This window comes from Rutilus rutilus, assembly GCF_951802725.1.
Source record: "Rutilus rutilus genome assembly, chromosome: 18".
Lineage (NCBI taxonomy): Eukaryota > Metazoa > Chordata > Actinopteri > Cypriniformes > Leuciscidae > Rutilus > Rutilus rutilus.
The window spans coordinates 34,080,135-34,093,510 of NC_140231.1; the positions used below are offsets into that span (position 1 = coordinate 34,080,135).

Sequence of the window (13,376 nt, forward strand, 5' to 3'; positions counted from 1 at the left end):
TTCCAGTTCCGCTCACGGAAAAACTGCTCCGTGTTCACTCATTTTTAAGAAAGTTTCAGAAAACAACTTCTACAAACAATTTTAATTTGCCAACAGTTAATAATAATAAATAAAAGTGCATGACGTGCAAATCAGATAACAATCAAGTGCGATATAAACATGTTTTGTCAGGGCATCAGTCCCGAACTGGCATCAACACTTAACATCTGCTTACTCCTTCACACCACAGACACGTAATTTGCCGTCTGTGTCTGGCGTGATTTAACTTCTCCCCAGTTGGGGCCTTCACGGCCTGCGGTGTAAGATATATACGAGCGGACTCTCGTAGACTCGTAAGTTACACGGACTTCATCCTCCGTGAAGTGCTTAACACACAAAAAAGTGCCCCTCTTCTCTCGGTATAAACCAAATCCAGCGCTTTTTCAACATTTCGTCACAAGGAAAGCTGTGCAATTATAAATAGGGTTGTTTCTTCTATGAGTGCAAACATAGAAAGGTACGCAACAGGACTGGCCGCTTTTAGTCTCCGCATTTGTCCTCCGACTGCTAGTGCTAGCGCTTTCACCGGAAAAGAGTGTACCCTACTTCCGGTCTTGGCGGCCATTTTTGTGAAATAGGCCTATTGGTGAGTAATGTAGATGAACTGTCGCGCTTGTGACAGGGCGCATGTTTAACTGAAAGAACAAGCAGAGAGAGAGACCCGGTCGCGCGCTCTCTCTCTCTCTCTCTCTCTTCCGATCCAGGCGAAAGTGTAAACAAGACTTCACCGTCTCCAAACTAGGTGCTGTCTTGCTCTCTCTCTCCCTCGCACATATTAATCAAAATAAATCGACACCGTGGTAAAAGGTCGGAAGACCAAAGTTTCATGTGCAGCATTCGGAGATATTTTTTTCCTGAATTACCGTGTGAATTGTGCTAAATAAGTTGCCTTTTCTTTTTTGAAAAGCTTTCCGGGCATTAAGCAGACATAAAACAACACTTTAATAAAACAAAAAAACTATCCAATGATGAAATGTTTTCTGTGTTGACACAAATCTTGGATGTCCAAAAGTTTCTGTGCTGCTAGATAATCGTATCTCTGCTATCAAACTACAAAAATGGCCGAACGGGGTGGAGTTGAACCGAGTGTCACCTCTGCAGACTGGAGAGGGGGCGGGGTATGACGTGTCTCATTTGCATTTAAAAAGACCGCACCAAAACGAGTTGCTCTCAGACGCACATCAGAAAAGGGGCCTGTGGAGCTATAATAATGAGGAATTCAGACCCAAGCATTGCAGTTCCGCTTTATATAGACCACAAATGTATGATTTATATGTAAAAAGGAACGATTTAAAAGCATGATATGTCTCCTTTAAGTAGTGGTGGGCAGTTCGAGGCTTCATGAAACAATGAAACCGAAGCAAATGTGCCATATTGTGTCGAGGGTTCTAAACAATCCGACACCCGTCTCAATGGTGACACTTAGTGCTCACTTGCAGGTGTTGATCGGAAACAACCATGACAACGAGCCATTAAGAATTTTTTTATTTTTTATTTTATTGTATTTTTCTAATATGTGAAGCTTGTAACCTGTAGGCTCCTCACTGTGCATAATGTTATTTTGGTCCTGAAAAATTTATATTAAAGGGGTCATATAATGCCATTTTTGTACAAGCTAATGATTCTTTAGGGTCTAAATTAAACGTCTGTAATATACTTTAGTTAAAAATTCTCAATAGTATTGTAAGAAAACACAAATTTTACCTGGTCAAAAACAGCTCTGTTTTTAGCACGCCGTTTCAGTGCATGCGTCTTTAAATGATAATGAGCTTTGCTCACCCCGCCCCTCTGTTCTGTGCGCACACTGTTTGTAACACAATAACACAATAACCATAACGCAGTGTTCATTATAAACGTGGAATTATGAATTATATTGAGAACGTCGTACATAAAAAAACATGCCGTAATGTACCCTGAGTGTAAACCTGCATTCATCGTGAAGCGTGCAGCAAACGATTTTCAAAGATTAATATAAATATTAATATAAAGGTTAATAAAACGTTACACTCACTTCTTCTTCTGGAGGTGCAGCAGGAACAAGGGTTTTATTTATTTTTTCCGTACTATGCCGACTTCTCTCAACCGTGTAATGCTTCCGCTCAATACTAACCAGAGGCCCTGACACAATAGGCAGGTCTGATATGATCATATTCTCCGGGTCTGGGTGTGTGTGCATTAACAAGCCATTAGTTGATGTTAGAGTATGGTTAGTTAATAATGAATTAATTATGATGTGCCTCCTCAAGTAAAGTCATGACACAATGATGCACTTACAAATCATTAACTAAAATATGAATAAACATATACAATAAGAGTGTCATCCTTATTCCTTTACACCCATGGTACAAAACAAAAACAAAGATAAAAATAATGTGTAGCTTTTATTTTTATTTATACAATTAAACATATATGGACTTAAAATAAAGTCCAAACATACCTGTAAAGACACACATAACACGTTTACATGTAAAATAGGGAATAAGCTATAAGCTAATGCTAATTGAAGCATATTTAATAGTTAATTATTGTATAACCTCCTGTAACCTCCCAAATACAACATGCAAACATGTCTTTACTTATTAATTCTGTTTACCAAAGAAGTCAACAATTATGAGATTAAAATGCCAGCATTACCATAGGAACACAACCAATGTGCCGAGCGAGCACTGAGTGCGCCACTAATGAGTGTCCCACCAGAAACAAACCCTACATACTGTAGTTCCAGGAAGAAAAGTAGCTATTCTCAGAGAATGTCTAATAACATAGATATCATATATAAAGGCTAGATGTCTCGTGCGCACTGCTGGCCAATGTAGGTCGACGTCCGCACATGGCGGCCATCTTGCCACAGTGTACTCGCTCACTACTTCAATGGTGCATGTACTTTTAAATAACCATAACTGGCTCATTACTTTGAATGCAATACAAGTCACTTTAGACCATCTGTCCCATGCACTAACGTAATGAACGATCTGATGTAAAGTGTTGTGCAAAACGATGTGAAACTACAAGGTTCTGTTTAGAAAGTCTTTATTGCTGATATTTGACAGCCGTTTCAGCAGAAGTTCAGGAGTCTTCAGAAGAATCAGGAGTCTTCAGAAGAATCACTAACATACAAGAAAGAATAAGATTTCAACTTCAAAAGGGGTCTGCAAATGTCCCGATCATCCGGTTAGGCTTTATTTTGTGATAATGATCGGCTGACTTTACAGATTTACATTATAAAACTGTTGTATGACATGGTTCATGTTAGTTTATAATATGATCAATAATTACAATACATTTGGATCTTCTTGCTGTTTTTGTGGTCACCCTCTTAAACCTGAAAGAATAAACAGATTTAGTTGATCTGCAGTGTGTCAGTCTGAGTTTTTGATTGCGATCACATCACCTTAATCACAGCAGAACACGATTACGTCATTGAGAGCGGTGTCGTCTCCTTCGCTTCCCTGTGACGGTTCTATCCGGGTCTGTATGCCGCAGATTCCTGTTCCGTCACACGTTGGGCTCCAGTTGCCCCAGTCGCCCCAGTATGTGCCGCCACCCTCCAGCTCCTGACCTCCACTGCATTTGAACCTGGAAAAAATTCAGATGTGACAATATGATAAAATATATAATTGTGCTGTTGGATTGAAAGTCAGTCACATGATCACCTGCAGCCGACAGCCTAATCACTGCAATCTTGAACAGCAGCACGACTGCGGGTGTGATAGAACTAAACTATTGATGGGGGAAAACTGAGCCCTTAAATAGCTAAATAAACCCAGGATGGGTCAAATTGTGTAAGAGGTATACACTGGGTAAGAGATGTTATAACTTATAGCAGCACACACTCACTTGATGTTATTTGCGGCTGTATCATCTCCAGATCCTCGGGAAGATTCAACTCTCAGCTGGAAAGCTGTCAAGAATCCAGAAGAACACTCTTGCTTAGATGTCCAGTCACCCCAGCTGAAGAAAACACACAAAGGTTGCCTGATCAAATCAATTATCATTCAAGAAAATCCTCAATTTACTTAAATAGCTTAAACACTTAATGCAAGAATTGTTAATAATCGGAGTCCATTACCCTCCTACGCTGGACTCGACTGAGTTGTAGCGACGAGTGGCTTTGGACTTATCAACACAGTAAAGACGAATCCCATTGAGCGCTGTATCGTCACCAAACATAAGAGGAGATTCCACCTTAAAAGAACAAGACAACCTTCCATTTGAAAGAGTTAACTTTAACCCAACCCATAGTAACATTTATCTTCATGCTCTTTAGTATTACACATACACTTTAGAAACCTGGAATTAAACAAACAGCAACTCCACAGGTTTCAACCTTTGAATCGCTCATCAACCCCCATATTAGCAAAATAGAGTCAATGCCCAACTTACCCTCAGATTAAACCCTTCAGCGTACATTCCACTTGGACACATGTCCCTAGGCCCCCACGATCCCCAACCCATTCCGTTCGACACCTTCAGCTCAGATCTGTAAGCTCGGTCGCTGCTCCGCTCAGAAGGCCCTTCTGTGGACTGACTGCTCACATGCCCAATAATGGCTAGCAGTGAAAACATCATGGAAAAGAAGTGATGCATTGCTACAGCACTGGCCTGAATACTTACTGAACTATATTAAATTTTAGGTAGACTATCTGCAGAAAATGCTAAAGCAGAGACAGTATAATTCTATAAGGAAGAAGCCTCATATTTATACACAAGAATCATTAACCACGATGTCCATTCCATCCAATCATAATACTCAAAGATCAACCCCTACCATATTTGGCATATTAAGTATAAATGATGTTTTATTAACAAAGTTCGGGAGGACCACGTTAATATAATTAAGATAATCAAACCTAATTAAACACGTGTGGAGCACATTCAGTTAATCAACCCAATCAGCGAGTTAAGAGGTGTATACATATAGCAGATAATCATGCTTTGGTTCAAAGGAGTCGTCAACTCTAGGCTTGTTGTCTTTCACTTGGGGTTTATTTTCCTTTTTAATTCTGTTAATCTTATGATAGGATTCCCTAGACTCATTGCAACATGTAGGCTATGCAGTATTGCTGCAATCTCCACTGCTCTAGGAGAACATGAGGCAGATTATGTTAATAGGAAGTCCTATCACAGCCTTAATGTTCAGGTAGAAATGATGTGAATGTGAGATGATCATTTTCTGTGAGATGAATCTTTAAATGAATAGTAACATTAACAGATATAACAATGATCTACTTAACATTTTATCTGCAGACGACTTGTGGTCATGAACGTATGATCACAAGTTTGGATGCCAAATGGCCTGGCTCCAGTGCTTGACTCACGAATTTTCCGTGAGTCTGTGTTGTGTCAGCGCTTTGAGGAAATCAAGTTAAATTTGGTACAGTACAAAACACTGTTAATTTGAACTGAGATAACCCCCTGTTATAACCCCCTGTACACAATAACCCCCTGACCTCAGACAGGGCCACAGCACCGCTTCAATGTGGCCCTCAGTAAAACCAGAGTGAAGATAGAGATGACCTTTGGCATCCTAAAGGCACATTTCAACTGTGTTCGGCGCTTAAGAGTCACCAGAGCGGGCATCACAGATAGTGGCATAGTGCGCATTATAGCCACCATTAGAAAGGAGCGAGAACCACCACAAAACCAGCTTCTCCCCGATGAAACTGACCCGATCACACTTGACCACCCAGCTGGTGCAGATGTAGATGCAATCACCATACAATATTACACTTAATAAAAGCACACTGAAACTGCAGATAGGCCTCAAACTGTTTTATTGGTTTTGTGGGATGGGAGGGAGAAAGAGAAAGTTGCATTAATAAATATTCATACTAAAGTGTTACTTGGTTAAATAAGTTCACATACTGATGTCAGTTTTATCCAGCTGTTTGATCTCCAATTTTTTTTTTTTTTTTTTGGAGCCTCCTCAGCTCACAGTCCAGCTCCTTTAGTGTACAGTCTAGTTAGAGTCTCCTTTAGAGTGTGCAGTCTAGTTTGAGACTCCTTTAGTGTACAGTCTAGGAGTCTCCTTTAGTGTGCAGTCTAGTTTGAGACTCCTTTAGTGTACAGTCTAGGAGTCTCCTTTAGTGTACAGTCTAGTTAGAGTCTCCTTTAGAGTGTGCAGTCTAGTTTGAGACTCCTTTAGTGTACAGTCTAGGAGTCTCCTTTAGTGTGCAGTCTAGTTTGAGACTCCTTTAGTGTAGAGTATAGTTAGAGTCTCCTTTAGTGTGCAGTCTAGTTTGAGACTCCTTTAGTGTAGAGTATAGTTAGAGTCTCCTTTAGTGTGCAGTCTAGTTTGAGACTCCTTTAGTGTACAGTCTAGTTAGAGTCTCCTTTAGTGTGCAGTCTAGTTAGAGTCTCCTTTAGTGTGCAGTCTAGTTTGAGACTCCTTTAGTGTGCAGTCTAGTTAGAGTCTCCTTTAGTGTGCAGTCTAGTTTGAGACTCAAGAAGAAGAACGTGATTATATAATGTAACGCTAGCCAAAGGATAAAAAAAAAAAAAAAACGGACGCTGCTTTAATTACGTTAAATGTTGTTAATGCGTTAAACTGAAAAACATTAATCGCACGCGTTGCCGTTGACAGCAGCATGGACATAACCGATGTGTTTATGTGAATACGCGGCAAGACGGAGGTTGTGACAATGTTTTCGTGTGTATTTGAGTGTAAGCGCAACAATGAACCCCGGTTGGGAAACGCTGGCATAGTCTATCATATGCCATTGCTTGGCCCTTGGGTGCATCCATGTTGTTTTGTATTTATCCGCTTGCCTAAAGAGAGTTGGTGACTGTGAGGTTGTTCTCTGCACACATACTCAGTAGCCTTAATCCGTTGGAGTTCATTTTACCTATGCCATGCTGACCAAGTACTCCCTTCCAGATCATGTGATCATTGCCAATTCTGGCGTTGAAGTCTCCCAGCAGGAGTAACTTGTCATTTATGGGAGTGGCTTTCACATGACTGTCCAAAAGGCTGTAAAAGCTGTCCTTGGTGTCATCACAACTTGGCAGGGTAGGTGCATAGACACAAATGATAGTGATGTTATGGTTGTGGTTGAGAGGAAAACAAAGTTTGATCATTCACTCACTGATGCAAACCGGAAGGTCCGGGATTTGGCGCAAGAGGTTAGTTCTGATTGCAAAGCCAGTTCCGTATATTCGGTCTTCGTCTGCTTCTTTGCCTCTCCAGAATAAAGTATAGCCACCTTTGAGTTCTGCAACTGATCCTTTTCCGCCCTAAGGTCTCCACAAGACCCTTGCAGTGCCGCCTTCCTGGCCGATGGATCCCTAAATAGATCTCCTACGCCTAGTCCACCGGAACTGTCTTCACATGCTAGGGCAGGCATATCCCTGTCTCACCGGGGGTTTAAAACCCGTCGGCTGCCCTCACCTAGTTCAGCCGGCCCGTCAAAGCCGTTGCCCAGGGGGTGGGCGCTGCCGCATGCAAGCAGCTTCTAGGACCCATAGGTGAGAGCTGGGTGTAGGTGGGGACCAATAGAGGATAAGCCACCCCTCGAGAGGAGTGTGACAAGCTTTTTCCTCTTGAGGTGCTACCCCGACCATACAACCCCTACCCCCCTAACGCGCACGTGATTGGACAGAAAGTGAGGCTTCATTTGTCGTCAATCACGCGACTCTAGTAAACCAATACACACCCCGATAGGGGCCTTCACTAGAAATTGTGTCGCATGTGCGATACGCACATCGAAGCTTCATTGTCATATGTAACATCACTAGTTTAATGATGTATCAGTATCCAAAGAGGCAATCAACTCATCAGTTTTTATACTTGTGTTGTTTCCCACTGAAGTTAGGTACTAATCTTCACCTTTTCATGTCCTTGAACTCCAGTAAATTCAACCAAGATGGCTGATTTCCTTTTAAGGTTCTAGAAGTAGGACCACAAGCTGTGTCCCAATGTGAAGGCTGCATTCTCCGAAGGTCGCATTTGAAGGCCGTTTGCGTCACTGCGGCGCGACAAAGGCTATCCTGATTCAAAAGGGACGCCAAAAGCACCCTTTGTTTCCATGTGAAAGGAAGGATACATAAAAGGATCCTTAGTGGCCTATCCTACCCCATAAGTTATTGCGTGCCGGTGACGACTGCATTTTTAATAAAAAAAAAAGGCGGCCGAGAGTTCGTTGGTGGATGGAAAATTCACATTTAAATGTATTACGTTTTCATTTACCCAAATAGCTAGTGAAACCAGAGTTAAAAGCCACAAGTTTTTCATTCTTATAAACTTCATCTAAACTCATTCGTCACCTTTGTGTGGTTTCATTTGTCAGGTGGTTTGATGCAAAACTTGTGCTATAGTTTAACAACCTATTTGTAATATTTGCACTAGTCTTACCAATGAGAAGAAGCAGAAGTGTGTGTTTATGTGTGTGTTCAAGGACATAAAAGACTGTAGCTGTGTCCCAACGGAAAGGCTGCACCATGCAGCCGTCGTAGGATTTCCTGATTGCGTAACCAGGGGCCAGTTGTTCATAAAGTTTAAACTGGATCAGAATGATCCGGATTTGGAAATCCCATGTTGTGCTATCCAGGATCAGGTAATCCATCTTACTTTTGTGCCGGTTTTTCAAAGCAAAATTGGATTGGATCACCCTGATCTGGGGCCTCATTTATAAAGCTTGCGTACGCACAAAACGGGGCTGAAAACATGCGTACGCCAGTTCCTGCGCAAAAGGTGGGATTTATAAATAAAAACTTGACGGGAAAATTTGCGCACCTGCACGCCAACTCTGACCCATGCGTACGAACGTTTTGGAGATGGAGTACTTTGGCGACACCGATGGTGAGCTGGAGTTAAATGTATTTTTGGTCACTTTTATACAGAAAATCTAAAGAAAATTAAACATATACAGAAAGATTATACAAATACAATTTCAATCACCAAGCCTGTCACTTGAAGCAAATATCCATTCCTTCTTAAATGTCCGCGGCAGCGAGCGTGTTGAGCCGTTTAGTGAAACTGACGCAAATAACAGTTTAAATAAATAAAATACTTCTGATATAAACATTTATATTAAATATGCCATTCAAATTAATGGAGTTAAACACTTAAACATGAAATCATTACTGAAGTTACAACATTTTTTTAAATTCAATCATTAGAAATATTTGTTGTGGATGCGATTGTTTTTGAACACTTTTCCTGTGGCGTGCTTTAATGTTTTAACCACAGAGATAATTGCTTATCATGATAATACCAGATTGTCTAAGAAAATAGTTTAGTGCAAATAATGCCCAAGGCCTATCTGTTTCCATTAAAAATATAAATCAATTAAAAATACAATTCGGCAAGTGGAAAAGATTGAGAAAAACTTTCTCTGAAATGTATTTTACACGATTTGATTTATGTAGGCTATTCAAAAACAAGGCAAGGATAGACAACTACTTGATTTGTATTAATGTAATGTTTCTTATACCGTTTATATCATTTGCATATGATCATTCATCCACGTGATAACGTTTAAGTTATCATGTGAATGAATAATCATATGCAAATGATATGTAGATGAGGATCTGCATAGTAAAACTAGGCGTTGTAAGCTCCATATATGGTTATTTCGGGTGGAGACGCATGTACGCACAATCTTCCGCTGACTGGGATTTATAAAGTGAATTCTGCGCAGGTTCTGGCGTACGCACGGTTTTATAAGTCTGAATATTTTTTTGCGTACGCCATTTTTGGCTTTCGGGCGCACGTACACTTTTAGTAAGGTTCCTACGCACAGTTTTATAAATGAAGCCCCTGGATGTAAACTTTTTCCGATTACCAAATCTGGATTGCTGGTGCTCTACGGAACCCCCAAAGGGACATGGTCATGTAAAAAATATGAGATTGGGGGAAAACAAATATTTCAATGCTTTTGCGTTCTCTCAGAAAAGTTTTGTATAGCGTTCACCAAAAAAACCTTTATGTTCACTTGCAAAGATCTTTTGACTGGTTCATCTTTTATGAGCTTAGAAATTAAACTAATATTAAATATATTTTTGTTTGATTTTTACAGCTGTTTCGGGATTATTGGCGCCAAAATCTCTTTTTTACTTTACATTAGGCTACCAAAAGGCCAAATATGTAGCCTAATGTCTACTTCTAATGTATTACTTTAACAGTTAAGCTAATCAAAAGCAAAATAAAAATATGAGTGTGTGTGTAGGCTATATTACATGATACAAATGTTGTATTTTTGACCAATTTTAAAGTTTTACTACATTTTCTTCCTGGAATCCACCTTGAAATCCTACCCCCTGTTGGGATCAGGATAATCCTGTTTTTTTGGATCAAAGTTATCCAAATCCTACTGACAAGTTTTGAACAACACAAACTGAAGGTTTCATCCAGATTAAAACTAGGATTGGATCCCGTGATCTAATCTGATTTCAGATTCCTTCTTTCGCTTTTGAACAACCCATTTTCAAGATTTGATCTAATCCGATAACCAAAATCCGATCAGCTTACCTTTGAACAACTGGCCCCAGGTGTTCCTGGTATCCTTGTATCCAAGATAAATCATCAACACTGTCATCCCTTGTGTTTTATTTAACTAAATACATCATAATCAGCTAAAACGCATGTGCAGGTTACTTTACTTCCTGAACAAGCGCACACCTGAGTCCGGGTTGCTTTCACATTCACCGAACTCAGTGCAACCGAACTCAGATCACCTCCTCCAGGTAGTCTCGGGTTCGGTATACCCCAGTGCGCACCTGGGTCTGCATGAACCGTGTCCCGTTCTCAACTAAACTGCCAGTGTGAACACACCCTTCAACCATTTGTAACCTGCCTAGGAGACCAACTGAAACAGAAAACTGAGGCACAGAACTGAAACATGATAAAACAGCCATCCAAACATAAACTCAGATTATAACAGTCTTTGAATGCAGATTTATAACTGCTTCTTGATTCTGGCACTGTTTGTGATTTTCTGCAGGAGTGAGTTTACGGTCTTCTCAAATATTAAAATGTGGTTTGAATTTGTTTTACAACAAATCATTTTCTGAATGTGCATTGTGCCATTTTAGCTAAACATTTATATCTTTAGAAAGGCAAAACGTTTATGGTAACTTGACAATATTACACTTTAATGTAGTGTTCCTGCAGATTACGCTAGTCATTCTCAGGGAATGAATGGATAAGGCAATTACTTTGAATGCAATATAAGTCACTTTAGACCATCTGACACATGCACTAATGTAGTGAACGATCTGATGTAAAGTGTTGTGCAAAACAATGTGAAACTACAAGGTTCTGTTTAGAAAGTCTTTATTGCTGATATTTGACAGCCGTTTCAGCAGAAGTTCAGGAGTCTTCAGAAGAATCACTAACATACAAGAATGAATAAGATCATTTAAACTTATAAAGCGGGGTGCAAATGTCCCGATTATCCGGTTAGACTATTTTGTGATAATGATCGGCTGACTTTACAGATTTACATTACAAAACTGTTGTATGACATGGTTCATGTTAGTTTATAATATGACCAATAATTACAATACATTTGATCTTCTTGATGTTCTTGTGGTCACCCTCTTAAACCTGAAAGAATAAACAGATTTAGTTGATCTGCAGTGTGTCAGTCTGAGTTTTTGATTGCGATCACATCACCTTAATCACAGCAGAACATGATTACGTCATTGAGAGCGGTGTCGTCTCCTTCGCTTCCCTGTGACGGTTCTATCCGGGTCTGTATGCCGCAGATTCCTGTTCCATCACACGTTGGGCTCCAGTTGCCCCAGTCGCCCCAGTTTGTGCCGCCACCCTCCAGCTCCTCACCTCCACTGCATTTGAACCTGGAAAAAATTCAGATGTGACAATATTATGATAAAATATGTAATTGTGCTGTTGGATTGAATGTCAGTCACATGATCACCTGCAGCCGACAGCCTAATCACTGCAATCTTGAACAGCAGCACGACTGCGGGTGTGATAGAACTAAACTATTGATGGGGAAAACTGAGTCCTTAAATAGCTAAATAAACCCAGGATGGGTCAGAAATTGTGTAAGAGGTATACACGGAGTAAGAGATGTTATAACTTATAGCAGCACACACTCACTTGATGTTATTTGCGGCCGTATCATCTCCAGATCCTCGGGAAGATTCAACTCTCAGCTGGAAAGCTGTCAAGAATCCAGAAGAACACTCTTGATCATATGTCCACACACCCCAGCTGAAGAAAACACAGAGAGGTTGCCTAATCAAATCAATTATCATTCAAGAAAATCTTCAATTTACTTAAATAGCTTAAACGCTTAATGCCAGAATTGTTTATAATTAGAGTCCATTACCCTCCTACGCTGGACTCGACTGAGTTATGGCGACGAGAGGCTTTGGACAGATCGACACAGCGAAGACGAATTACATTGAGCGCTGTATCATCACCACCAAAAATAAGAGGAGATTCCACCTTAAAAGAACAAGACAACCTTCCATTTGAAAGAGTTAACTGTAACCCAACCTATAGTAACACTTATCTTCATGCTTTTTAGTATTACACTTTAGAAACCTGGAATGCCCATTGCCCATCTTACCCTCAGAGTAAACCCTGCAGCGTACATTCCACTTGGACACATGTCCCTAGGCCCCCACGATCCCCAACCCATTCCGTTCGACACCTTCAGCTCAGATCTGTAAGCTCGGTCGCTGCTCCGCTCAGAAGGCCCTTCTGTGGACTGACTGCTCACATGCCCAATAATGGCTAGCAGTGAAAACATCATGGAAAAGAAGTGATGCATTGCTACAACACTGGTCTGAATGCTTTACTGAGCTATATTAACTTATACAAAGACTATCTGCAGAAAATGCTAAAGCAAAGACAGCATAATATTATTAGGAAGAAGCCTCATATTTATACACAAGAATCATTAACCACGATGTCCATTCCATCCAATCATAATACTCAAAGAGCAACCCCTACCATATTTGGCAAATTAAGAAATTATGTTTTATTAACAAAGTTCGGGAGGAGCACGTTCAGATAATTAAACCTAATTAAACACGTGTGGAGCACATTCAGATAATCAACCCAATCAACGAGTTAAGAGGTGTATATGTATACAGCAGATAATCACGCTTTGGGTCAAAGGAGTTGTCAATTCTAGGCTTGTTGTTTTTTTCACTTGAGGTTTTTTTTATTTTTTTATTTTTTTTTATAACAGGGTTTATACAAACAGGGTTTAACAACAGGGTTTTTCCTGCATTGAACTTGTTTTAGCCCCCGCCAAAGGCTTATTTGATAGGCCTATTTCCCAAAATGGCGACCGAGACCGGAAGTAGGGTAGCGATACTTCCGGTCGCGCCGCTGCCCGCCATAGACATAATAAATACAT

The 13,376-nt window shown here is 40.4% G+C and overlaps 3 protein-coding genes across 3 annotated transcripts in view; all 3 read right to left on the minus strand.

The window, feature by feature from the left end:
• cUnh18orf54 (chromosome Un C18orf54 homolog) overlaps positions 1-13,376 on the minus strand; it is a 143,575-nt gene that overhangs the window by 87,603 nt on the left and 42,596 nt on the right. The window lies entirely within an intron of this gene.
• LOC311277068 (vitelline membrane outer layer protein 1-like) lies at positions 3,431-4,840 on the minus strand. The gene is made up of 4 exons (XM_084387212.1): positions 4,423-4,840; positions 4,109-4,224; positions 3,877-3,990; positions 3,431-3,615 (listed from the first exon to the last, which is right to left on the minus strand). Exons 1-4 carry the CDS (start codon positions 4,624-4,626, stop codon positions 3,432-3,434), a joined length of 618 nt encoding a protein of 205 aa, XP_084243338.1. The 5' UTR covers positions 4,627-4,840; the 3' UTR covers position 3,431.
• Positions 11,295-12,967, minus strand: LOC311277062 (vitelline membrane outer layer protein 1-like). Its single transcript, XM_084387206.1, has 5 exons — positions 12,579-12,967; positions 12,336-12,454; positions 12,104-12,217; positions 11,654-11,838; positions 11,295-11,584 (listed from the first exon to the last, which is right to left on the minus strand). The coding sequence occupies exons 1-4, from the start codon at positions 12,780-12,782 to the stop codon at positions 11,655-11,657; spliced, it is 621 nt and encodes a 206-aa protein (XP_084243332.1). The 5' UTR covers positions 12,783-12,967; the 3' UTR covers positions 11,295-11,584; position 11,654.

What these genes read in the sequence shown, in the direction of transcription:
- LOC311277062 (XM_084387206.1), bottom strand. Translation starts at nt 12,782, where the DNA reads ATGCATCACTTCTTTTCCATGATGTTTTCACTGCTAGCCATTATTGGG. An exon ending in CTGCAGGGTTTACTCTGAGG is followed by an intron (nt 12,455 to 12,578) that starts GTAAGATGGGCA and finishes TGTTCTTTTAAG; the next exon opens with GTGGAATCTCCTCTTATTTT. An exon ending in GTCGAGTCCAGCGTAGGAGG is followed by an intron (nt 12,218 to 12,335) that starts GTAATGGACTCT and finishes TGTTTTCTTCAG; the next exon opens with CTGGGGTGTGTGGACATATG.
- LOC311277068 (XM_084387212.1), bottom strand. Translation starts at nt 4,626, where the DNA reads ATGCATCACTTCTTTTCCATGATGTTTTCACTGCTAGCCATTATTGGG. An exon ending in CTGAAGGGTTTAATCTGAGG is followed by an intron (nt 4,225 to 4,422) that starts GTAAGTTGGGCA and finishes TGTTCTTTTAAG; the next exon opens with GTGGAATCTCCTCTTATGTT. An exon ending in GTCGAGTCCAGCGTAGGAGG is followed by an intron (nt 3,991 to 4,108) that starts GTAATGGACTCC and finishes TGTTTTCTTCAG; the next exon opens with CTGGGGTGACTGGACATCTA.